At 45.8% G+C, this 26479-nt stretch overlaps 2 protein-coding genes across 2 annotated transcripts; both read right to left on the reverse strand.

Annotated features, from left to right (window-relative positions):
- Positions 1-737: 737 nt before the first annotated feature.
- Positions 738-4857, reverse strand: THBD (thrombomodulin). Its single transcript, XM_083748647.1, has one exon. The coding sequence runs from the start codon at positions 4723-4725 to the stop codon at positions 3151-3153; it is 1575 nt and encodes a 524-aa protein (XP_083604773.1). The 5' UTR covers positions 4726-4857; the 3' UTR covers positions 738-3150.
- A 13846-nt stretch (positions 4858-18703) lies between these two features.
- On the reverse strand, positions 18704-24370 carry CD93 (CD93 molecule). Its single transcript, XM_083748643.1, has one exon. The coding sequence runs from the start codon at positions 23214-23216 to the stop codon at positions 21462-21464; it is 1755 nt and encodes a 584-aa protein (XP_083604769.1). The 5' UTR covers positions 23217-24370; the 3' UTR covers positions 18704-21461.
- Positions 24371-26479: the final 2109 nt, after the last annotated feature.

The following is a 26479-nucleotide window of genomic DNA, read 5'->3' on the forward strand; positions in this document are numbered from 1 at the left end:
CCGGCAAATGTAATTGTGCCATTGAATCTAATGTGAACCTTAATTTTTGAAACATAATTTGGGCAAAAAAGGTGAGCATTAGATTCTAGTAAATATGGTAATTACAACATTGATCCATGTTACTGAAAATGATTTGCATCCGCAAAAAACACCACAGCAAGTCACAAATCTGGGTATCCTGGTATTAAAAACAAACAGGCCTTTCTGGTGTGATCTGTGTATATAATGAAATTGAGGCTAACAACCAAATGAAGATTTTTAGTTAATTAATAATTGGCTTTAACTGAATAAATTTAGGGATGAATTGCAATATTACCAAATCCCCACAATATGGTGCCTTTTTGAGATACTGAAGATAACTTACAATTTGATTTTTTAAAAAAAGGCTAACACTACCAGAGGAAATTTTTGGAAAAGTGTTAAATGGAGCTATTGAGTTTTCTAAAGCAGCTAATACCTGGATAACGTTCCTTCATATAAGCAGAATTACGGTACCTATAAGCACACAGGAACCTCTCTGCCATATATGTTTACAAATGCAATAGCTTAGAAAAAGTTCTGGAATTATTTTTCATGTGATGATGTGCTTTCATTCCACATTATGCTTATCAGGAGTGCCAGCGTGGCACTGTACCTGTGGGTGCTGAAATTCATGGGGAATTTTGCGGGTGCTTGGGCACCCAGAGCCCAAGGGAGCTGGCACCTATGATGCTTATATTACATAATATGAATGAAAAAAGCTTTAAAGTCATGTTTATTAGCGGAAAAGTTCATATCTACCATAGTACAGTATTTTTTTCTCTTACTTCTCTTATTTCTTTCTCACTTATTTTAAAGTAAACTTAAAATAAAATGTAAACTCAAACCCCACCAGTTTAAATTTGTCTCCACTGATCAACAAACTAAAGCTTTTGTTGATTCATCTAGCAGTAAAAACCAGTTCAGCATCAGCCATGAATGAAATGTTGCTGGATTATCACCCTGTTTCATCTTAATGCTAACAGTGCAGTCCCATGTGTCTACTCAAAAGTAACCCCATTAAGTTCAACAGGACTTCCTCCCAGGCGAGCATACAGTTGTGGCCTTAGAAATTTTATCATATTATAGAACCATTATTGTATAATCAGTATTGTCACAATCACAGCATTATTAATCAAGGATAGGCATCAAGCTAATGTGGTTTTATTTCACTTATATTTGTGAATGTTTTTCATAATTGTACAGACCAATGGCGGGAGAGACTGGCTATTCCATGCATCAGGCTGCAATCCTAACCCAACCTACTCAGGTGGAAGTACCACTGAATTGGGTGAGGCTTACACCCAGATGTGACGGGACTGCAGTCTCAGTCAAGTGAAATATGGTAGACTGGCACACAAGCCTGTGTCCAGCGTCTGAAGGCTATTGTACTTTTCATATAAATTTTATTATTCATCCATGGGATGGAACCATTATTCTGCAATGATATATATCCCATAAATAAATAAATACTTGCAACTATAAAGTTTACAAAACAGCTGATGAAAAATACCTCTCCCACTCACTTTCACTTTTTTAAAAAGTCACGTTTTAACACAATCGGAAATATCAAGGTTGTTTAGTCAGAACTGTGCCAAGCAAATAAAAAGCCTAAACTCAGCTAGAGTTTTTGTACGATTGTTCACTCTTTACCAAGAACACAGTGCGAGGCTGGAGTCACAGATGAGATAAATCTTTAAAGCAGACTTCTTCCTGGTCCTGCTGAAGTTCAGATTTGTGTTCAGCTCTTCCAATGTGAAGCGCTTAACTCAATGTTCTAGGCTTGATTTGGAACTGGTTTTAAAATTGGATCTGAAGTCTATTTTACCACCTTTTTAATAAAAAAAAGTCCGAAATGAGGACATTAAACACTATAATACAGATTATGATACACCATGATACTGAGAAGCAAGAGGAAAGGGCATGAACCCACTTTCAAAGACATCAGTGAAAATTTTGCAATGGAAAAGGATGAAGGATGAAGACAAAATAATTCAGTTCAGCAAAATAAATGTTTGAATAACTACAGATTATGTTTCTGAAATTGACAATGTTAAATAATTTGTTGTTTTGCAAAACAAAAAAACCCCACAGCATGAAAATGAGATTGTAAAACAGATATTTCACTGGGATGAGGTGGGAAGTATGGCAGAGCTCCACGGCCCGCTGAATCTCTGTGCAAACAATAATGAATAAGATAGACTTTTGAAAATTTTGATAACTCTATGGTAGTTACCTCTGCAAAGCATTTTTTTAAACAAAATGTGGGGGAGCCCCTAATAAGCAAAGGTTTTTAGGTTTACTAAAAAACAGACCATAAAATCTGTGATATTACCATGCAAAAATGATCAAAAAGGGGGGGGGGCAAGGGATGGGGCCGTGAATCCACTGGGTGCGTTCTGACCCCTAATTGGGAACCACTGAGATAGACCAACAGTCTGACTCGGTGGAAGGGAGCTTCCTAATGTTGCTGCTACATAAAACACACCTTCTTAACTGCAAATATGTAAAACTGCTCCTGCCACATAAAAACTACACGTTGATCCTAATTAGAAGTTCTACTGACACAGTGACCATTAAAATAAATTGAGAGTTGCACAGTAGTTCTGCATCCTAAGTGGTTGATGTGGCATAAGCTTTGTAGCAAACAGCTTTTATCAGATGCATGAAGCAGACTGGAAACACACCAGTATCAATACATTGTAAAACAATGCTAATAAAAGACAGCCCCTTTTTATTATTTTTTATTTTAGGTAACCAAGTTTTCAAAACTATCAAAAAGTCATTTTTATAAGAAAGGCACCGTTAGTTTCATGTCTGGTTGAGAGAGAAAAAGAAATCATGAATGCTGCATCTGGAGTAAAAGCAGTTGGAGCAGAAGTCCTAGCGCTGAATGCAGGCCAGGCGCCCTCCTGCGGCCCCTTCTCTCTTGCCTTGGGATTCATGTACAGGAAAGTGTCACACACTTACATTGATCTCAGTGCATGGCATTTGTAGGACCACTCTCAAGAAGCGGTATTTGCACAGCAGTTCCTAGGGGAATTCACAGGCATTTCCCATCCAGTATTCAAATAATTTAGCTCTCCCCCATTCCCACTTCTTTGCCTCACATGTGAAGGTCCACATTTTCCATCAGGAAGAGGCGCTGTTTGGGGTGACTACTTGCTGCAATGGCACCCCAGTCTCGGGTTGTTGGCATTTGTAATCCAATACGGTGGGTAAAGTGCAGTGTTTTTTCACCAAGTAGCACAAAATCGCTACTAACGCTATAACCATCAATGTAGTACTAACAATGATAGCAATCAATACCCCCTGGTTTCTGCCAGCATCTTCCTCCTTGGGTGGGATAAAAGAGGGAACTGAGGGTGTGGAATAAGTTTCAGCGTCACCAGAGTACTCTGTTTCATCTGGCGGTTCCTTGCACAACTGCCCACCTGGACAGAGACACATATAGCTGCCTGGCACGTTAATGCACTCCAGTTTCTGGCAACTTCCAGAATCACACTCATCAATATCCACGCAAACCTTTGTCCCATCTGGGTCGTCTTGCAAGATAAAGCCATCTGCACAGTAGCAGGTGTCCCCGGTGTGAGGGTCGCACTCAGCTGGGCAGCTGGTCTCATTGCAGAACATCACACACCTATTCGGCATTTGGGGATGGGGCACATATCCTTCAGAGCAGATGCACCCATACTCTCCCTCGACATCTGCACATTCGTGCTCGCACATTAACTCCTCGCACTTGCGATTTTTCAGCAGGCACCTGCCCTCGACCAGCTCGTAGGTTTCGTGGCAGCGGCACTCGAAGCCGCCCTGGGTGTTCACGCACTCCTGCTCGCAAGGGCTCGGCTCGGCCCGGCAGTCGTCCACGTCCAGGCAGCTCCGCCCGTCGGCGCCCAGCGCGTAGCCCTCGCTGCACATGCAGAGGGGGGCGTCGGCCGAGGCCACGCAGTGCTGCTGGCAGCCGCCGTTCTCCAGCCGGCAGTCCCAGGCGCCGGGCGCCGCCGAGCCCCACCGCGCCGGGCCGCCCCCGGGCGCGCGGCACTCCAGGCGGGCGTCCAGGCCGGCCACCTCGGCCGTCGTGCCCGGCGGGGCGGCCAGCAGCTCGCTCTCGCGGGCGCCGAAGGGCGTCAGGTAGGAGACGGCGGGGGCGGGCGCGGGCAGCGCCAGCGGGCCGCACGTGCCGCCGGGGTAGCTGTACTCGCAGAGGAAGCCGGCGGCGGCGGCGGCGTCGCAGGCGCGCTCCTCCCAGCTCAGCCGCTCGTTCAGCAGCGCGCACCGGGGGCCGCACGACGGCGCCGCCGCCGCCGCCGCCTCGGCCCAGGCCTCGTAGTCCGTGCGCTCGTCGCCCGTCACCCAGAGGAAGCCGCGCAGCTGCTTGGCCGGCTCCACGCACGACGAGCCGTCGGGCAGCCGCAGGCCCAGCCACGCGCCGCCCGCGCGGCCGCCCAGCAGCACCTCCGCCGCCTCGGCCGCCACCGTCGAGCGCACCGTCATCAGGTGCCCGCCGCCCGCCGCGCACCCCTCGCTGGCCTGCGCGAAGCTGCGCGCCCCCCAGAACAAGCCGTAGCACACGGCGCCCAGGCACTGCGCGCCCGAAGGGGCCGCCGCCGCCGCCGCCGCCACGCCGCTGCTGCCTCGGCCGGCCAGCGCCGCCGCCGCCGCCGCCGCCGCCGCCGCCAGCAGGAGCCGGGCGAGGAGCCGCATCCTGGCGGGCGAAGCTTCCCGCCCTCGGCGCGCCGCGCTTATAACGGCCTCCGGGCGGCCAGGGCTGGGTGGGGACGGCGGCTCCGGGAAGGGAAGGGAAGGGAAACGCCGCCCGTCGGGAGGAAACCTCCCGGGGCCGAGGAGTCACGGGAGGGGGCGGAAGGCGGGGCTCCCGGCTGCGGAGGAAGGGCCGCCGAACAGCGCGCCCCGGCCGCGCCCGACCCGCCCTCCGCCCAGGGCAGCGCCTCACGGAGACCCCGGGCGCCCCCGCGCCGCCAAGGGAACGTCCCTGGCAGCAGGGAAATGGTCACACGTGCAGCCCGGACGTTCCGCGAGGGGCGGCCGCTCCACACGTGTTTGCCTTCCAGTGGGGAAGCGCGCGAGAAAAGGGAGTCTGGCTGCGGGTGGCAGCGCGGACTCTGCTTCTCTTGCGCTCCCTATCCATTGGCCACATGTACAAACTTAGGAGCCATCCACACTTCTTAAGCACAGGCCCGCACTTTCCCAGTCTGTATCTCGGAGTTTTTTGTTTGTGTTGTGCTGCCTCGCTGATTTCCAAGCAGAGGTGGATTTAGGGGAGCCTGACTGGGTTCCCGCAGACTGAGTGCTGAGCTGAGGGAGGTGTTGCAGGGCCTAGGGCATGCACAGAACAGAAGGCGAAAGGCAGGGATACCCAATTTTGGCCTGGCTCAGAGCACCACTGAAATTTGAAAGATCAGGTCTGCCCCTGTCCCCTGGAAAACCTCTTTAACACTGAATAAGAACAAAGGGCAATTCAGTTTTTCCATGGATTGCTGTTTGTTTTGATTCAGCAGCAAAGAGTGGGGTTTTGTGGGGAAAGGCCAGGCAAAAGAAAAAAGTGCTTGGACACGGAAAGGCAACACAAAGGCAAGTTTGGATGAGCCAGTATACAAGATCAGGTCTTGCTTGTATATTTATGTGTGCATGCTCTCAAGAGAGGTTACCTCACCTGTCCACTAGGGAGGTTCTGCTGCTGCTGCTGCTGCTGCTTTTAATCTCTTAAAACCGTGTTCTGACGTCTGAAGCAGTGAGTGGACTGATCATAGCACTTTCCTTTTCAAAAAGGCTGCTTAACAGAATGGATTTGGTTGTACTTCATATATCTCTGTCTCTCAAAACATGACCAGGAACAGCACTTGAGACAGGGCACAGGCCATGAGGCAGCCATAGCACAAGACATAGCGCAAGAACTAGGCAATATTACTATTCCCAATTTTCCGGTGGGATGGGATAGAACATGCCTTGTCAAAGGCCATCTTCTGAGTTCATGACAGAACAGGTTTGGTACTGGGGTGGGGAGATCAGTCTCTTTGCTGCCGTATAACACCAGCTCACTCAGGTCAGTTATGGGAAATGTAAAGGTAAAGGGACCCCTGACCATTAGGTCCAGTCGTGGCCAACTCTAGGGTTGCGGCGCTCATCTCGCTTTACTGGCCGAGGGAGCCGGCGTACAGCTTCCGGGTCATGTGGCCAGCATGACTAAGCCGCTTCTGGCGAACTAGAGCAGCGCACGGAAACACCGTTTACCTTCCCACCGGAGAGGTACCTGTTGATCTACTTGCACTTTGACGTGCTTTCAAACTGCTAGGTTGGCCGGAGCAGGGACCGAGCAACAGGAGCTCACCCCGTCACAGGGATTCGAACTGCCGACCTTCTGATCGGCAAGTCCTAGGCTCTGTGGTTTAACCCGCAGCGCCACCTGCATCCCATGGGAAATATATGGAAGTGCAAAAGAAAGAAACTTAGGAAATTGCCACCACCTTCCAGAGTGGCCCCTGCCTCCCCCATCTGCCACCACAGGGGCATCTGTAGGACCACCTTGCCCTGGGAAATGGAGAAGAAGCAGTAACAGATTTTTCTTAAGGTGTCTTCTCCATTTTCCTGTAACTTTTTTTTTAAAAAAAGAAGATGCTTATTCTTGTAATAACCTTGCATGAACCACTTTGTAAGGTCTGTCTGAAAAGCAGTATATAGATACTATAAATATATCACTCATTCATTCAGCTTATAACCCACTTTTATTTCCCCAGTGGAAATGCACAGTGCCAAACTGCATCCATCAACAAGAACATTGCAGTGGAACTCATAAAATCGCTTTGGATCTTGCTGGCTCAGCTCCCTTGCATTAACCACGAGCGGTTCTGCATGGAAGAGGCTGCCGGCTGGTCCCTGCTTTCCCACTTCCATCCTGAGCTGATGGAAGAGTAAACAACAGAGATGACCCTGAGCTGGAATCTCATCAATCACTTTCCTGGCCTGTTACTAAGGAAGGACCTTGGCCATTTTGCAATGACTTCCCAGCAGCAGCCAAGACTCTTGTGGGAACAGGAAGTAGAGAAGTAGATATATTTGGGGTGACAGTGAGGCAGGGGTCCTGGAATGTAGCTCCCAGCAACAGCTGGTAGTGACTCCCCACAGAAGACACAGAAACAAGGATTCCCGGGGTGCGGGTGGGAAGTCATGTGCGTTAAATGTACGAAATGTTAAAGACTGTCACAGCGGCATTTTAAGAAATGGGATGTAGAGTCATTTGCATCTTAACCGTGGAAAATTGGTGGTTAGCATCCTGTGTTCCCTTTTCAGTAGCTTTTGAAAAGGGATTCAGAGAACATCATAGGTGATAACCGGACACATCACACAAGGAAGGCAAATGGAACTGGGCCAGTCTGACAGTATCACAGGGTGACCCATGATGCTCCTGGATGAATGGGAGCAGCAAAGCCCATAGACTTGACTACAAAATAGAGAAAGGCCTGATCACAAGGTCAGACGTAGAACCCCAGCAAGGCAACAAGAGGGAGAACTGCAGTTTGTGCTAGGGAAGCATCGTACTTTAGACTTGACATGTGGGGCATGTGCCAGAAAGATTTTCTGCTAGTGAAAATGGGATGCAGTAGAGAGCATCCACTGACTGTTTCCCCTATGAGGAAAAATTACAACAGTTGGTTTTTTGTTTAGAGAAAAAGTAAGAGGCAGGGCATGGTGAGATGTGTGAAATTATGTGTGCTGGCATCTGCCTGTCTCAGGAGACAGTGGAGGAGCGCACCCTTGGGGGTGAGGTCAAGCCGCTGGAAGGTTGCAGCGCCTGCCGCCTGACATGTTTTGTTGCAGCTGGGGCAGAGGAAGGCGTTTATATACAGCATGAGACAAGTGGCTGGAGAGTTGTTGTCTATTTGTCCTTCATAATGGTGGAAGTCAGGGGCCACCCACTGAAGCTGAATATTGGAGGATTCAGGACAGACAAAAGGAAGAACTTAACACAGTGCATAGTTAAACTATGGACGTCACTACTGCAAGATGTAGAAAGACGGGCGGCTTAAAAAGGGGTTGAAACAAGTCCAGAGAGGATAAGGCTATCAATGGCTATTACTCATTACAGTTTTACACCCCCTCCGGGATCTGAGGCTGCATGCTTCCGTGTCCGGCTTGTGGGCTTCGCACAGGCACCTGGGTGGCTGCAGTGAGAACAGGATTCTGGCCTGATCCATCAGAGCTCCTCTTATTAGTGAGTGACGTGCATACGCACCACAGTACAGACCAAGTTCTGGTGCCCAGAAGAGCTATGTGTCTTTCATTGTCAGATGCAATCTTGTAAAAGGGAATCCAGAGAAATACTTCATCCATTACACAGCATTACATTACACATTGTGTTTGTCGTGGTTACGGTGAGTGTTGCCGCGTCAATGTTCTCATAAAAGTATGAAGGGGAAATGGGCATTTCTGAGTGCTCTCCCTGCATGTTTGGGGATGCATATATTCATTCGCACATAGAATCATAGGACTGTAAAGTTGGAAGGGGTCACAAGGGTCACCTGGTACAACCCCTGGCAATGCAGGAATCATTTGCCTAATGACCCTGAGATTAAGAGTCTCAAGATCTAGGGAGTATTACATGTCTACAAATTACAGCAAGCGTCAGGGGAGTTGCAACAAACATAATTGCTGCCTGAAGTAACACTTTCAAGAGAAAGTCTTGCACAATACATCCACTTGGCTTCATGTTGGCTCTTAATGCTGCAGCTGTTGGCTGTGAAATTAATGCTAAATGTAACCCCCCCCCAACCCGGTGTTTCTCATTGCCAGAGCCTCTGCAGCAGCAGCTGTAGAGCTTGTCACATTTGCCCTCAGTCCCCTCTTGTGCAATGGCAGAGATGCTTTTTTGCCTCCCAAGATGCCTCATGGCACCCTCTGAGTAAATGGTGCTTTTTGTAAGATGCTGTTCATAGGAGCATGACACTCTCAATAGGAGAAACAGCTGCCTGCGTCAGTTTGTAGACCTTTAGAAAGAAAAAGAATTTTGAAGTTTCGGAATCCCCCCTCCGTCTCCAAGGGCGAGGTGGTCTGGAGTGATTCAGAGGAGCTGCAAGGACTGCCAGGGAGTGAGCACTCCTCCCAAAAGTGCAAGCAAGCAGTCAACACCCGAGAGGGAACTGGCATCTCACCAGGACAGAGAGCAGTGCTGTTAGATAAAATGCTGAATAATCCCATGGCACATCTAAGTCCAAGACTGCACATGCCATACTTTTAAAGCACGTTTAAAGTCCAGTTCCTCCACTAGAGATTCCTGGAAACTCTAGTTTGTTAAGGGGGCTGGGAATTGTGAGGCGCTGCGAGAGGGTAGACAATGGTTCCCAGGATTCTTGCGGGGGGGGGGGGGTGCTTTAATTGTATATGCAGCTCATATATTCATTCCTTTCCTGTAGCATTTTAAACAGTTAGAAGGGTTCTCACTGCAGAACCCTCTTTCCAGTAGATGTCTAGACAGGAAGAGTGCCATGTGGCCAGTTTCCCCTGCACTTAGCAGTTAAGGCCATCAAGCTTCTGCTTCCTACGTCTCTTGCTTTCATTCTCTTGATGCTGGGAGGGAGTCCACTGCATTTATTGGGGGGTGTCTTTTACAGCCTCAGTCTTGGCACCACCAAGCACCAATTCTTCATATAGACAGCAACAATTGTCCACTGTCTATATTTGCCACAGTCTGACCAAGGCTAATGCTTTAATCATTTTCTACTTTGGTCTTTATGGTCCCATAAAAGACTGCTTGGTTTTGGCTACCCTGAAACCGTACCTAGGCATGGAGGAGCAACATGAGTACAAAGCCTCTGTTATCCTCCTCACTCTTATTTTTATGAGAAGTCATTCTCTCAATGGTGATAATTAAATAGAACCTCTGGCCCCCCTACTATTTAATTTTTATTTCAATAACTTGGTAACCACTCTCAATAATCCAGAATTCCACTCCCCAAAGCTAGCAAATCAGCATACTTCGGTTGGCTGTCACTGAAACTGCTCCCCCGTGGTATAGCTCCACTGTTCCTTTGCAACCAGTTCCAGTCAGGATGGCAGACAGCCATCCTGAACACTCTTCAGAAACTGGGTTTTGCCCCTCAAGCCCTTCTAAGTCTGGGCTTGGGCCAAGCAAAAGATATGGTTAGGCAAAGAATTATCGACACCAAGAGACAACAGGAATGCTGAAGGTGCCCCGACTACAAGATTGTAGAAATCGAGAGAGATATAGCTGCACTGGCAGCATATCTCTTTTTTGTTGTATCAAAGAATGCAAGAAGGGCTTTTACACTTTCCAGAAACTTGGCTCTGCCCTCGCCAGTCTTGGAAAGATCCTTCAAAAAAGTCCCACATGACCAGGGAATTTGTGCCTGTCCATTGGGGGATATAGGAAGCCCTGAACATATATTTTTTAGATGTCCCTTTTATGATGAGGCACGTAGAGAAACCATTGACCCCCTGCTGGTGAGGCTTGCTGACTTCCCAGTAAAGCAAAAAAATTGATCATCTCCCGTTAGGCAAAGATAACAAGATGACCCGGATGGTTGCCAAATTCTGCGCACAGATCTGTAGGCAGAGACCATCCCCCAATTCAATCTAGTTTGTTAAGAAAATTCCCAAACTCGGATCCACAGGCAACTCTGGGTCATTTCTCCTGGTAGAAACAACAAACATTGGTAACTTTAAAATCACAGACCACACCCCTGTAGAAGCTATCCTGAAAATAGTAGAGGACGCACAAACTATTTTATCATGGTCCAACTAGCTAAAGAGAGTCTCTTGAAAACTCTCCAAAACAATTTAAGGATAATGGTGTGGGCGACATAACAACTCCCCTCCTCTGGGACACAATGAAAGTGGTCACCAGAGGAGCCTGCATAAAGGAGAGGGCATCTATTAAAAAACAAACCTCAAAAATTGGTCAATTAGAACAAGACATTATGACCCTCTCATCACACTTCAAACAAGCAGGAGCCAAAAAACTCCTTAAACTCATAGAACAAAAAAGAAGGGAAAGTGACTCTCTAGAAATCAATAAAACAATATGATTAACATCCTATATTCTAAATAACGCTTTTACAAATAAGGAGGGAAGAACTCCCAACTATGCATACAGATGCGGGGGGGGGGGAATCACTCAAAACAAGAATACACTGTGTCACTAAAAAAGTAACATAACATCCTCCATCAAAGAAATAACCTCAGAATTTGCTGGATTTCATGCCAATCCATACACCTCCCACAACCCACCTGAACAGGAAATCAGAAGATTCCTAACCAGGCTGACCATGTCAACCTTAACTGCCCTCTCACCCCAGAGGAAATAGAGATGGTACTCAAAAACCTGAAACCATGCAAAGCCCCAGGCCTGGATGGCTATACAGCAGAATTCTACAAAAAAAAATCAAAGAAACCCTGATGCCTTACATGACCTGCCTATTTAATGATATCCCCCAAACCTGGACCTCTTCCAAAATAGTCTCTATTACCACTTAAAGATAGCCTCAAAACAGAATCACACTGCCCAATCTCATTGATAAACTAAGACTATAAGATAGTCACATCAATCCTAACCGCCTAAAAATCTTCCTACACAAACTAATCACGACGGATCAGGCCGGCTTTGTCCCTGGTCGCAGCATAACAAACCCAATTAGGAAACTACTGAATCTGACAGAACACAGCAAAACAACCAAATTCCTACTGACGATCATGTCCCCAGACATCCTTAAAGCCTTTGATTGCTTAGAATGGAAATATCTACAGTGGTGCCCCGCAAGACGAACGCCTCGCAAGACGGAAAACCCACTAGACGAAAGGGTTTTCCGTTTTGGAGGTGCTTCGCAAAACGAATTTCCCTATGGGGTTGCTTCGCAAGACAAAAAAATCTTGCGAGTCCCCGCGGTTTCCCCCCGCTTCCCCCCTTTTCCTAAGCCGCTACGCCGCTTAACAGCTGATCTGCTGATAAGCCGCTTAACAGCTGATCGCTAGAAGCCGCTAGACCGCTGTAGCGCTAATCCACTAAGCTGTCAATGGGCTTGCTTCGCAAGACGAAAAAACCGCTAGACGAAGAGAATCGCTGAACAGATTCTTTTCGTCTTGCGAGGCACCACTGTATTAGCAGTATTAACTAATATGAAATTTGGCCCCAACTTCCTACAAACCCTCAAACAAATTTACTCCCAAGCCTCCGCAAAATGCACAATTAACAATATGGACTCCAATACCATAGCAATCCAAAGAGGCACAAAGCAAGGATGCCCACTGTCTCCCTTCCTATTCATCTTGGCCCTGGAACTCCTAGCAATCTGACTCCAATCAAGCCCAGATATCAAGGGTGTGGAAGTGAAAGGTAAAACCTACAAACTAAGGGCTCTTCGCAGATGACCTGATGGTCACGACACCAGACCCCATAAACACACCAACCACCCTAACTAAAGAACACATTTGTAAACTTTGCAAAATCTGAGGCTTCTGGTGGTTCCCTCACTGTGAGAAGTGAGGTTATAGGGAACCAGGCAGAGGGCCTTATGACACGGGGACAAATAGAAGAGGACGCCTTCACCTCATTATGGCTCCCCTTTATCACATACACATCCCAGCAAGGCAACAACAAGAATCCACCGACAGTATACAAATCAGTCTGGTTTACCTGACCCAACAAGCCCTCCCCCCCCCTGACAAATGCGAACAAACCCCACTGCGTCCAACCACACCCTGCCCCCCCCATACCTCTCACTACCAAGGTAATGTAATAAACAAATAGAAAGAGAACCCACCCAGTTGACCCTGACACAAAACCCCACACGGACACGATCCAAAGCCTCACCACCCCACCCCTTCTTCCCCAACCTTATCCTGTACTCAACACTAATGTCTCACAACAAATGCAACTGATTTGTAAGAAAGACTGTACAACGTGAAAAAAGAGACAAGGCATGTACTTGGCATGTACTTCTTTATTAAAGAAAATCTTTAATAAAAATGTTTTTTTAAAAAATACATAGCAAGGATACACGAAGAGCCATTCTTAGTTGATGTTCTCCACTGCTCCAGTTTCAGAATTCCTTTCTGCTGGTGCTCCACCAATTGCTGAGTCTTCCCATGCACACGTGTCTTATTTGGAATTAGGAGTACGCAGGCAGCATTTTAGCCCAGAGGTAAAATGAGGGATCTTCCAGTTAATACACAGCAGAGAACAAAATCAATCAAATAAGCAATAAAAATGATATATTGGTTGTGTTTGGGTAATCCTATAATATCTTATTAAGATGGGGTTAAGGACAGGGGCGCCGACTTATAAAAAATATTGGGGGGGTCCATACCGGGGTCCTGCCCCGGGAAGTTTTCCAAATTTTAGATGAAAATTAGTGAGTTTTAAAGTTTTTTAAAAGTATTTTAGAGTCATATGATCAACATTAGAACCCAAAAACTCGACTCTCTATAACTCCACACTCCAGGAAACTCGACAAGCCTGAAACACTTTTTGGCTTTGAAAAAAGAAACAAAACATAAACACGCACGGTATTTTCGTAAAAAGCTAATTTAATTTGCAGTAACAATTATGCTTATAGACTATTACAGAGCAGTGAATATATAGCTCTGAAAAGACTGAAATGATATTTAAATAAATCCTAAACTATCATTAAAAGAATAAAACATAAAATATTGCTGTCGCACAGTAATAGCACTTTGATTAATAAGTGAAATAGCTAATTTAAGCTTACTTTGAATAAGGCTGAGGGTTCATTAAATAAAAATAATATCTCAAAGTTAATGCTTTAATACAGTTAATAAAGTTAATACAGTATGCCTAATACTGTATGTAAATAACGGGCTTTAATTGGGTCTTACACCCTAAAAATATTTAAGTATTTGAAAATAACTAATACAGTACTATAGTAATATAGAAATACAGTACTAAACTAGTACTAATATTTCGAAACTGAAAATTTAACATTCTGTATGTATTTAATTCTCTATTTTATAAAGATTTTTAATATCTGACAGTGAGTTTGGAGTAGCCCAATGCAAAAATCCTGAGGATCCATGTGGATCCGTGCTTTGTAACCACGTTTTTGCACCACTGTGACCCTAGGCAACAGTGGGTGCGTGATTTTTTTGGTGCAAGATGTAGCCATGAACATGCTATGTGATCTGATGGTGAATTTGTGGTGACCCAATGCAAAAATCCTGAGGATCCATGTGGATCCGTGCTTTGTAACCACGTTTTTGCACCACTGTGACCCTAGGCAAAAGTGGGTGCGTGATTTTTTTGGTGCAAGATGTAGCCATGGACATGTAATGTGATCTGATGGTGAATTTGGAGTGATCCAATGCAAAAATCCTGAGGATCCATGTGGATCCGTGCTTTGTCACCACATTTTAAATGGGGAGGGAAGGAAAAACACAGAAGGGACAAGAAGCACAAGAGGGATGTGCGGAGAAGCAGCTGGCTAAGAATGCAGGGGAGGAGTTTAACGGGGTGGGAGGGAGGAAAGGAAGGCAAAAGTCCCCCCCCCCCAAGCCAGCCCTCTCTCTCTCTCTCCCACCTGCAAGTCCCTAGAGCACGGAGAGGAGGAGGTGGTGGGCTGGAGCCTGCACGCAGTGTGACTAGGAAAGAATTAGAAGGAAGGACTCGATCCTTTCCTTAACCCTCTGCTTGCCAGGAGGGCAGGGGATTCCCTGCTCTTTGTTGAGTTTGAGCAAACGCAGCAACAGAAGCGGGTGGGCAGTAAGACCCTGAGGCAGAATGCAGGAAAGCAGCAGCTTCCGCCTTCCCTCCGCCCGATCTTATTTTTGCCTGATTTTTGCCTATTTTTGCTCCTGCGCTCCGGCAAGTCAGCTCCAGGGACCACACATTCGCTCAATAACACGCACAGACATTTCCCCTTACTTTTTAGGAGAAAAAATTTGCGTGTTATAGAGCGAAATTTACGGTAATAATTTTCTTAAATTATTGGGGGGCGGAGCCCCCCCAAACGAATTTTTGAGGGGGCTCAGGCCCCCTCAGGCCCCATGGAGTCGGCGCCTATGGTTAAGGAGATAATTTCATTCCACCCTTATCCCTTGGCACAGTCTGATACGGAAGGTGAGACTAACCTCCATATCAGCTGAAGGGATGAGTCACGGGAGCTTCCAGGAATTATTCTTCCACCTAAAGGTACAAATCAGATAAAACTCGATGACCCACTGGTCACACCTGAGATAGAGATCTTGTGTGTCTGCCTGCACACTTCTTTCCCCCACCACCGCTACCTGCCCCCAGGCCCAAGCCTTTGGGTCCAGCCCACTGGGTCCTTCTTTGCATGTCTGTATGTATGTATACATGCGGTATCAGTTGCTGTGACTATTCAGAAATCTGTGCTAGTAAGCACAGACAGTGTTCTTTTTACTCTCCTTCCTCTCACTTTCCCCTTGCCACAATCTTTGTATTTGCATTTTACGCATACTCAGGAATCCGAGATAAATCACTTTTCTTATGTGGGAAGAAAATATTTTGGTCAGATTTGGCTTTTAGGGATCTTGCCCTTCTTCTTTTAGAAGACCAGCTTTTTCTTTCCATGTCACTGACCAAAATGTGGCGCAATCCACCCCCCTCCTAGGCACCTGTGCTGTAGAAGCTGTGTGTTCAGCAAGGGGTGGGCTGTCATTAGTAGAAGGAATGAGAAGGGTACACGAAATGTATTGTTTTTTGACGTCAGCAGAAAGAACTCACATTTTAAATGTTTCAGGGACCGCCATCAAGGATTTTCAAGCCTCTTCAAATGTGTGTTGGAAGCATTTGTACGAACCTGGCAAGTTAATTTCCTTGCCGTCATTGCCAAGCCCTGGTGTTGGGTATCTTGGTGTTGGAATAACTACATCAAGCATCTGATCCTCACGATTGCTTCCTGCCATCACATGGGAAACACCCAGACAGAAGTTTGTTTGTTTCCTTTATTAAATTTGTATACCACTTTCCATCCATTCATCCCAAGGAAATTCATAGCATAAAAATGTAATCTATAAAATGTTGTTCGCAACTAAACATCACATTCTCAACATAAATAAGGGGGAAAGCCATTAGAAATTGGGCAGTCAAAAGTTACATGAGAATTGTACAAATTTGGAACAGGTGGTAGAGATTTCAGGATTTTCTTGGTCACGTTTTCTGCTGATTTGCACTACCAGGATTGGCCCTAGTTTTTTGGACTCTCAAAAGGTGACTATGAGCCCTTGATAAGTGGGTGCTGCTGCCCTCCAGGACACCAAAGTGTGGAGAGCAATCCCTACTGGGCATCTTTAGTTAGAGCGTGGTGCTCTTTACACCAAGGCTGCAGGTTCCATCCCCACAGGGAACAGCTGCAGGGGCTTGGACTAGATGACCATCAGGGTTCTTTCCAGCGCTATGATTCTTAGGACTAAACTACACACTATAGGCAAATGTGCATGTGGAAACACAGGTTGAGAGAATCAGTTTTGCAGGAAAGCGGGCGCTTTAACCCTTTCCCTGCTCACCACTTTCCCACTGTATCTCCCTGCCACCTGCTGTACTCCTCCCCAATCCTTCACGTAGGGTTCCAGATACATATTTACCCCTCCACGCATGCACCTGGAATAATATATAGCTAGAGGCTGTGTTTCTTCTTTTCCAATTCCCAACAATAAGTTCAAGCAGGATGGTTATTATTCTGGAATGTTTCTGGCATTTCTTAGAAAGGTTGGCACCTTGGGGAGGGAGGAACAAAACCCAACCCACAACAAAAAAATTCAAAGCAAAAGCCAAATAGTGATGCAAGATGTAAATTTGCTAATATAGATGGAGATGAATCACTGGTGAATGCTCATTTGAAGTTTAAACAACAAAGAATCTGGTGATACAGAGCCAAATTTCTCATTCAGTTGGAATAATTAGTATTTTACCCCTCCATATTTCACAATGTGCAATTGTGAATTATGACTGCTGGGATAGCTCAGTTGGTAGAGGATGAGCCCCATGTTGGGTGACAGATTCCTGCATTGCAGGGGCTGGGTTCTACAATTCTGTGGATGATATTAACCCTATTATACTGAAGAGCTCAGGAGGGTGTGTCATTTTAGGGGGTGAAGCCCAACCCTTTTAAAAAATCACCTCTAATTCAGGGGAAGAATCAGTAGCATCAAAAGCAGCTAAAATGCAAATGCTGATAAGATGGGATGGGCTGAACCTGGGAAGCAGCGTGGAGATCAGGTGAACGTGAATCAGGAGGGAGATCCACAGTGTGTCCACCAATGCCACGGGCCTTTCTCAAGGCTAACTGCTGGTAGGCCCTTATACTGTGCCAACTTCCCTTGAGATGCTGATAGGAGTGCGATGGGCAACCCGTGGCCCTCCAGATGTTGCTGAACTACAATTCCTATCATCCCTGACCATTTGGGGATGGGTCTAGCAACATCTGGATAGCCCCCCACCAGTTCAAGAATCTTCCAGGAGATTCGAGATAGATTCGAGATAAACTAGAGAATAGAATCTAGAGTAGATTAGAGTCTAGATGAGGAATATATAGAAGGGGAGAACCCCTTTGCTGAGCAGAAGGAACACACACACACACACACACACACACACACACAGTCAGGGACTCCAGGAAACAGATTCTGGAATTTCCTCAACACAAACTACGATATCCAGGTTACACTGTGGACCACAATGCTGGAATTGAAAAAGGTTGCACACCCTAAATCCTTGAGCGTCCCATAAATAAGAATGTTATCAGGAACCAAGGTAAAGAACTGTACCCTCTGAAAGATCTAGGGAAGGGGTGGTCCTGCTATGGTCCCTCCAGATGTTAACAGACTTGCAGCTCCTATCAAGCAACATAGTCCATGGCCAGAGGGGGTGGGAACTGTAGTCTGGCAAGTGGCAACATCTGCAGAGCCGCAGATTCTTCATTGCACTGCATTTCAGAAATGGAAGGGGTAGTTCACAGAATAAAATCAAAATATAAAACCACAAAATGCATAATCAAAATAGAAACAACAACCCAATAATGCCCCCCCAAACCCCCCTCCACATTTTAAAAGGGCATAGGACTTTGCCATTAGGTCTCCATACCTATGGGCCACAACTTGGAGTGCCAACTGTAGGCTATATCATGGAGGGGGCACCTTCACCCGTGCCTGGAGCACTGAAACATGTCCGTCATTGGCTCAGTTGTTGTGAATAATAATCATAGGGATAATAACATCCTGTGTTTTCCCCCAGAACTCACACAAAAAAGAAAGAAGAAGAAGAAGAAGAAGATAAAACCCAGAAACCTAAAAACATAGAAAGGTCATAGTTAAAAGGTAATTAAACAATAATAGAATTAAAATGATAAGAAGATACAAAGCAAGTTTATGAAAAGGACATCCTGAATGTCATGATTCTAAATCAACATGTCCCACATCCTAGAAAAGTTCATAAGTACATCTTTTAATTTTTTATTTATGTGCTATAACCCAAGCATCTGATTTAAGCTATAATGGGGAGTGTTTTCATATTCTGTTTTGCCAAAGCACAATATTGGCAGTTATACACAAATAAGGTAATGGTACCCTTTAAGACATTAAGAGTCATAACATTTCCTTAATACTTTCTTGATTTCACAATAGGGCCAACAGAGAGGAAAAACAAGAAAACGTTTTCCTATACACAGTAAGAAACAGGATGTAGCTGGTGGCCCATTAGAAACTTTATTGTGCTAAACACACCTTAAGCAGCTGAATGGCAATGATCCAAGCCACATGAAGTCAGTTTAATGGATTCTGATAAACAAGTTAAGCATGTGTTTAATTATCTGGAGTAAAAATCAAGTGGCCTTTGAAGTGCTTAATTTTGCCCAGTGCATATAATAGTGCTGACAAAAACATTGACCATGTCCCGGTAGATTTAATGGCAAAACATAAAACCTATTATACTAATGCTCACTTGGCTTTATGCATATTTCAGTAAATAAATTACTGATAGAAATATTATTTATAGAAATGGCTTTCCATGGGAAGATCTGGGAGGGTAGCTGTCCAGGCACCAAAACTGCTATTACTGAATAGGGCCCCAGTGTCAAATGCAATTATTGGCAAAAACATAAAAATACCTGTGGCTGCAAATATTTTTTTGCAGGAGCACTGTGAGGATGTTCACAATTAGTTTTCCCCACTCAAATGTTTATGTATATCCTCTCCATTTGGACCTTATAGATCACATCCCTAGTACTCATTGGTGAAATTAAAGAGTGGTATTACCATCTATAGGGATGCGGGTGGGGCTGTGGGTTAAACCACAGAGCCTAGGACTTGCCAATTGGAAGGTCGGCAGTTCAAATCCCCGGGACAGGGTGAGCTCCCGTTGCTCTGTCCCTGCTCCTGCCAACCTAGCAGTTTGAAAGCAAGTCAAAGTGCAAGTAGATAAATAGGTCCCGCTCCGGCGGGAAGGTAAACGGCGTTTCCATGCGCTGCTCTGGTTTGCCAGAAGCGGCTGAGTCCTGCTGGCCACATGACCCAGAAGCTGTACGCCGGCTCCCTTGGCCAATAAAGCGAGATGAGCGCCACAACCCCAGAGTTGGCCACGACTGGACCTAATGGTCAGGGGTCCCTTTACCTTTACTATTACCATCTATTTCTCTGAAATTATATATATGACCAGTTTTTTTAAGTAACCCATAAACATGTTCTGTAAAAATATTTCAAGATAGAAAAAGAAAACTGTAAGCACCTTTGCAACCCCCAAACTAAGCTGCTTTTCAAAATCTAGGTTGAAAAGATTTGTATTGTCATACAAAGAGATTTAAATGTGACAAAAACAGCAGCAGTAAAAATGATCTTTTCACACACGTAATACAAAAGGGGGTGGGGATTACAGCTGTATGGCATTTAAAATATTTAACAAAGCTTTGTGCCGTTAGTCAAAGCCTGCACAATAAGACCATGGTCAGACCTTCAGAATCACCCAGGCTGTACATGCATTAATAAAGTGGGGTGGAAAATCTTTTTCATTGTCCCTGTAATGACCTGGATTGTTCAGACCTGGATGATTCTGAAGGTCTGAACATTGCTTCATACCTTGGATACCACCACCCCCATCCCTAGAGTACATTAAGCAGGTTGTTGATGGGCTTATAATTAAAGAATAATTAATGCTGCAAATCCAAAATTAAATACAAAAATAAAAGAAACTCAACAGTAATATTTGCTTCTACAGACTTCATAAAATGATGCAACAGGAAACTGAAGCATGAACAAAAACAAAATTTAGTCAGCACTGAACAATTACTACAATTAAACTCACAGTGGCTGCTGCCCTAGGTTTCAATCTTCTGTTGGTATTCCCCAGAACTACTTCCCTCTTTGCACCCAGTCATGGTCCTTATTATATTGGTCCTTATTATGACAACATAGTCCCTGAAGCAGCCCAGAGAGGTCCCCAAGAACATCCTAGCATTGATACTGAAGAAGACCCCAGATGTCACAGATTCTGCACCTACAGTGGGATTCCCAGTCATCTCCAAGGAATGTTTCAGCCTATCCTCAATGCTTTGGCTAGAATGCAGAACGGCAGAGACTGCAGTGCAGTCTAAATGTGTATGAAGCGCTACCATTTCTTAATCTTCTTGTGGTCCTGCTTTGATTTCAATTTATTCAAACCTAGCTAATTCACAGGCTGCTTAAACTATAGTTATAGGATTTTGATTAATCTAATTCTAGTCAAAGTCAAGCCTTATAGGGTATCCTAAGGATGGGTCACAAGTTTGTTAACTTAGGGTGAAATAGAAGCAATCATTTAAGAGTTGTGGAGACAGTTTGAGGATCCTCTGCTGATCTGCCTCTGCAAGGCTTTTAGAGTAATTCTGCTTGAATAAGAAATAGCACATCATGAAAGATACCTATGGGCAAGCACCTATCACATCACCCACAGGTCTCCTTCCTCCAATCCCTGGAGTAATTTTGCAACCATTGTTCCTAAATGTTTTGATTTGGAAGCAGGGGGGTAAGTGATAGATGGGCATATACATACCAAGAAATGTACAGGGGGGTCCCTTCTACCCCTGTTCTATGATGCTACGATTCTATGTGTTGCTCTTAAAAATAATAATAATCAAGGTACCAGAAGCTGGTGAGGTCAGGTTGATCCAGCATTCAGCTTGCTGCTGCGTATCTCTCTAAAGTGAAATGCTTAGCTAGAATTATTCTACAAGTGCAGAGCCTGCCGTGGTTGCTCTTAAAATCCTACTTCTGCCTGAACCCTTAGAGTTTCAGATGGCCCAGTAAGAATGTTGCTGTTGTACATTTCCTCATATATGCATTTTTGTTCTTGCATCATTTTATATACAGAGAGAGAGAGAGAGAGAGAGAGAGAGAGAGAGAGAGAGAGATATCTTCTCTTTCCTCCCTGCCTCCATCTCAAAAATGACAGCCACAACAGAAACACAGTGTCACGCCCTGGTCTCCCCCTGATCTGGCACCCAAGAGTAATTATCAGCAGCACTCGTCGATTTCTTATTGCTTTTCTTGGCCTTCATTTTCCTGTAGGTCAGCAAGGACAGGGCAAGCGCCAACAGTAGCAAAATAGCGATGCCGCCCAAGATATAATATAGGAGCTGCTTGGAGCTGCCACTGTCATGGTCTATCATGTCTCCAGCCTGATTTTCAGCACCTAGTGGTGTGCTCAGCACACTTGGGTGGGTGGTAAAATCCTGAGATCCTTCTAGTTCAGCTTGAATTGAAGATTGAGGCAGCAAGGTCGGTGTCTCTGAAGAAGGATGGATGTTAGCTGGCCTTCTCAGTTCTTTCTCTCCATGGGTGGGGAGGAAGGGGGCCCTGCCTATGACATCAGGGACACAGGAGATCTCATTGTCTGCCAAAGTCCAGCCTGGTCTGCAAGAGCACTGATAGCTGCCCAGCTGGTTGATGCACATATGTTCACAAGGCTCTTCCAGGCACTCATCCACATCGAGACAAGAAGAGCTATTGATACCCTCCAGCTGGTAGCCTGGGTAGCAGGAGCAGAGGAAGGAGCCGTGCGTATTTACACAAAGCTGCTCACATGGCATGCCCCTGGCACACTCATCGATGTCCTGGCATTCCTGGCTATCAGGACTGGCAGGCTTGTAGCCTGGTTTACAAAGGCAGGTGAAGCTGCCCATTGTGTTAACACAGAGCTGTCCACACGGGCTTTGGGAAGCACTGCATTCGTTCTCATCCACACAGTGCAGCCCATCATCAGCCAACATGTAACCCTGAGGGCAGAGGCATTCAAAGCTGCCTGGGCGTGGCAGGCACTGTCCTTGGCATGGGCTGGAGCTGCAATAGTCCACAAAGATGCAGGAAAGGCGGTCTGCTGCAAGCTGGTATCCGGTGTGGCAAGCACACTGGAACAAGCCCCTGCCCAAGTCCAGGCACTTGTGTTCGCAGCCCCCGTTGCTGTAGCTGCAACCCAAAGTGGGCGAAGCACAGAATGGGCCTGGGCTGCTCCATTCCGAGGTGTTGCTGTTAGACTGTGGCTTGCACATGAGGAAGTCATTGGGCACCTCCTCCCTCTGAGGACCACATGCCACTTCAGCGGTGGAGCCAAGGGGCACAGCGACAAGGGAAGCAGTGGCTATGCCAAAAGGGGTGGTGTATCTGGCAACACCTGGCCCCGCCAAAACAAGCGGGCGGCACATCCCCTGGAAGCTGAACTTGCACAAGTAGCCAGACACCCCGACAGCTGAACTACTGCAGTGGCTGTCTACCCAGGCCAGTTCCTGAAGTGCGGAAGGAGCCCTCTGAAGGGTCACACACCTCTTGGTTGTGCATGTTCCAAGGGGCTCCCGTTCCCAATTAGCGTACTTGGTGTCCTCGCCTCCTTTCACCCAGCTGAAGCCCTTCAGTGGCTGATGCTGCTGGTAGCATTTGCCCATCTCCCGATGGAGCCCGATCCACAGTCTTACCTTCACGTCTGTGCCAGCTCCCTCCTTGGGCATCTTGTCCAGCAGCTGCCAGGCCAGCAATGCCTCCTCTTGGCTCTTCACAGTCATCAGGTTGCCCCCATTGTCTTCGCACTTTCGCTGAGCCTCCATCCAGCTGTGCCTCCCAAAGTGGAGTGTGTAGCAAGCAGTGCCAGAACACAGGACCTCCCCCGTTTTGCTGGGCTGGACCATCAGTCCCAAAAGCAGCCCTTGCCAAAAGATGCGGAGGAGAATCTTCATCTTTGCGGAGCAAAGGAGCTGTGAACTTCGTGATCTTCCCTTTGCAAGCTCAAATTGCACAAATAGGTCTTGCAAAGGACATTCTAAGACAATGGAGCACAGATTGTTTGCCTCCCATATCCCTTCAGCTCAGCAGCTGGGTCCATGTGCATCCTGTCTTGTTGTGATTCTTATTTATCACCGGAGACTTGAGTTTCCTGAGAAAAGAGTTATTGTTAATGGCAGACCTTGTTAGACCATTTGGTTTAACCTATCATTATTGGATGCATCCTTCTTTTTATACCCTCTTTCTGCTTTTTTATTTTTAACCTAGCCTTTTCACTTCGTGTGAGAATTTTGCTGGAATACTCCTTCTCTTCCTATTTTTATAGTAGTGAAACATCATTGAGCTTCCAAACAATCCAAATAGGGCCTTGGGTTTGTCAAGCCACCACTGTAATTTTATTTTTAATCATGTGATCTGGAGATAAGTTGCCATACTGTTCTGCATAGCTCCCTCACAATATTAATCTCACATTTTTTGTTATCTATAAATAGGCACAGAAGCCCTGAAATAGAAAATGGGTCATGGGAATGTCTAAGCTTTAAAGACAGCCAACTTCTAAACCAACTTCTACATGCATAAAGTCCTGATTCAGATAAAGTTGATAGGCCTAAATTTCTGTTGAGTGCAACTGGTTTAGTGTATCAGCCTATCAGCCAAAAGGAATTTTGTAAATCTAATTTTGAATGAGTAAACTAATGTATGAATTATATACATATAGGGCAATCATATGCATGTTTATTCAGAGGTAAGTGTAATTTAATTGTGTTTATTCCCAAGTAAGGGCTCATCTAACTTCCTTTTGGACTGCATTTCTAGGCACAGGCCTGGGCTTTAAAACTCCATATCTGAGCAGGGTTTTTGGATTGTATTGCCAATTTCTTGGGGAAAACATGTATTTCACCAACTGAATTGGAGCAAATGGCAACTGGGTTTTCTGTAGATTGTCATTTACCGCAATAAGACATGAGTTTTCCCAGGGAAAGCACCAGGATTAAACACAAACACACGACTTTAAAGCACGGATCTGAGCCCAGAAAGTGCAGCACAAAAGGACCTCTGGATGAGCCCAGAGTTTGCTTATGATTGCAGCCTAAATTTTTCCTCTTCCTATAGCAAGTGATCTTCATAACAGGCTTATGCTTTATTTATTTATTTATTTATTTACTTATTTACTTACTTACTTACTTACTTACTTACTTATTTAAATAGACAAAAAGTAACAGATATCTCATGGCACAATTCAACACATACTTACCCAGAAGTCAGTCCCTGTCATGACTCACAGGCTGACTGCCTAGTGAAATCAGAAACATAGAGAGCTTCTTCCAGCTCTTTTATTTAAAACAACAGAATACACAGAGAGGTGGTGCATTATGCTCCCCTTGGTCTCAGAGTGCCTGCTCCACCCCCTTGTGTTGCTTCCCAGCTTCCAATCCCCTCCTTACTCCTATGGTGGCCGGCAATGGAATCTGTTTCTGTTTGGCTCTCTGCTCTAAGAAATGAAGGGATTGCCTGTTCCTCAGAGAAGGAGGAGGTTCTACCAGGCTTTCAATTGACGTGGTATCTGCTTTACTGTTTCTCCCACATCTGAGTCCTGTCTCTGTTCAGGATTAGGGCAACTACTCGCTTTCTCCTCTTCCTCATCCTCCATTATTTCCCATCTCTTTGCTTCTTCCCCTGGGGTGTGCCCTGTTCGCCACCACCACGAACCTGAGTCCATACTATTGTCATCTTCCTCCTGCCTGGAAGCCTCTTGGGATGGAGGTCTCTGCCAGTCTTCCTCATCTGCCTAGTTCCTGACAATCCCATGGAGTAAGATACCCTAGAAGGCAGGAGGGTGAAATACGTGAAGGCAAGAACTGGTGCCTGATGGGTGTAGCAAGACTTTTTCAGCAATCTGCCCTAGTGGGGTTAGGGCTGGGGGTGGCTCTATTTGGGCTTGGCTTTGCACATCAAACTATCTTGGGCTGGTATGAAATCGGTTAAGCTCTTCCCAACCAATTAATCAGTTCTACATGATGAAACTGCGACCACATCAAGTCTTCCAAAGCAGCAGGTCCAATGAAATCAGGATTATGATCTTCAAGATGATGCTTCATCAAGTTTCAACACGTCTTCAGAGCATATAACCAAAGGTATCTAAATGATGTTTTATACAAGTGGCAAAATAAAAAAATGTTGGGCATGAATCTTCCAGCCTGACCTCTAGAGAGCCCAGCTGAGGATGCAGCCTTTGGCAATGCTGCAGCAGTCTTCAGTGGCCAGAGAAGTGTGAAGGGGTGTGCCTGTGAAAGAAGAGTGTTTGTGAATGGTTTCCATATGAATGTGGCATGTTCCGTATGGTATCTACAGTGGTACCTTGGTTCCTGAACGGATTGGCTCCCGAACAAATCGGATCCTGAAAGCTGCAAACCCGGAAGTGAGTGTTCCGGTTTGCAAAAGTTTCTTTTTGCAAAAGCTCTCAGAGCTTGCGGGGCTGGGGGCGGGGGAAGCACGAGCTTCCCCCAGCCCCCAGAACGGGTCCGAGAGCTTGCGGGGCTGGGTGGGGTAGCGCCCGAAGCCTGGGGCGTGCTGAGCTCAGCGCGCCCCAAGCTTCGGGGTGCAGGCAGCTCTCCGCAAGCCGTGGGAGAGCTGCGCGAAGCCTGGAGAGCGAGAGGGGTTGGTGCGCATTGACCCCTCTCACTCTCCAGCCTGCATTAGCCCCATAGGACGCACACACATTTCCCCTTCATTTTTGGAGGGGAAAAAGTGCGTCCTATAGGGCGAAAAATACTGTAATTTATTTAAAACAATTATATAAATACTTGGAAAGAAACAAAGAGAAATTTAGAAATTTGGGCTAGGATGAATTTATCTTTTGGGGGAAGAATATCAGTGATAAAAATGAATGCTATTTTTATTTCAGTCAATACTGGTGATGGGCAGTGCAGGGCACTTCAAGGAATGGCAAAAAGATATTTATAGATTTATCTGGCAGGGGAAGAAACCAAAGATAAAATATAAACTGCTAACAGATGGCAAGGAGAGAGGAGGCTTTGCCCTGCCAAATTTAAAATTATATTATGAGGTGTCCTGCATTTGTTGGATTCGGGAATGGATAATCTTGAAAAATGCAGATATTTTAGATAGAAGGAAATGATAATAGATTTGGATGGCATGCATATTTATGGTATGAAAAAGGAAAGATACATAAAGGTTTTCAGAATCATCTAATAAG

The sequence above is a fragment of the Podarcis gaigeae genome, assembly GCF_964106915.1.
Source record: "Podarcis gaigeae genome assembly, chromosome: 7".
In the NCBI taxonomy this organism is placed as follows: Eukaryota; Metazoa; Chordata; class Lepidosauria; order Squamata; family Lacertidae; genus Podarcis; species Podarcis gaigeae.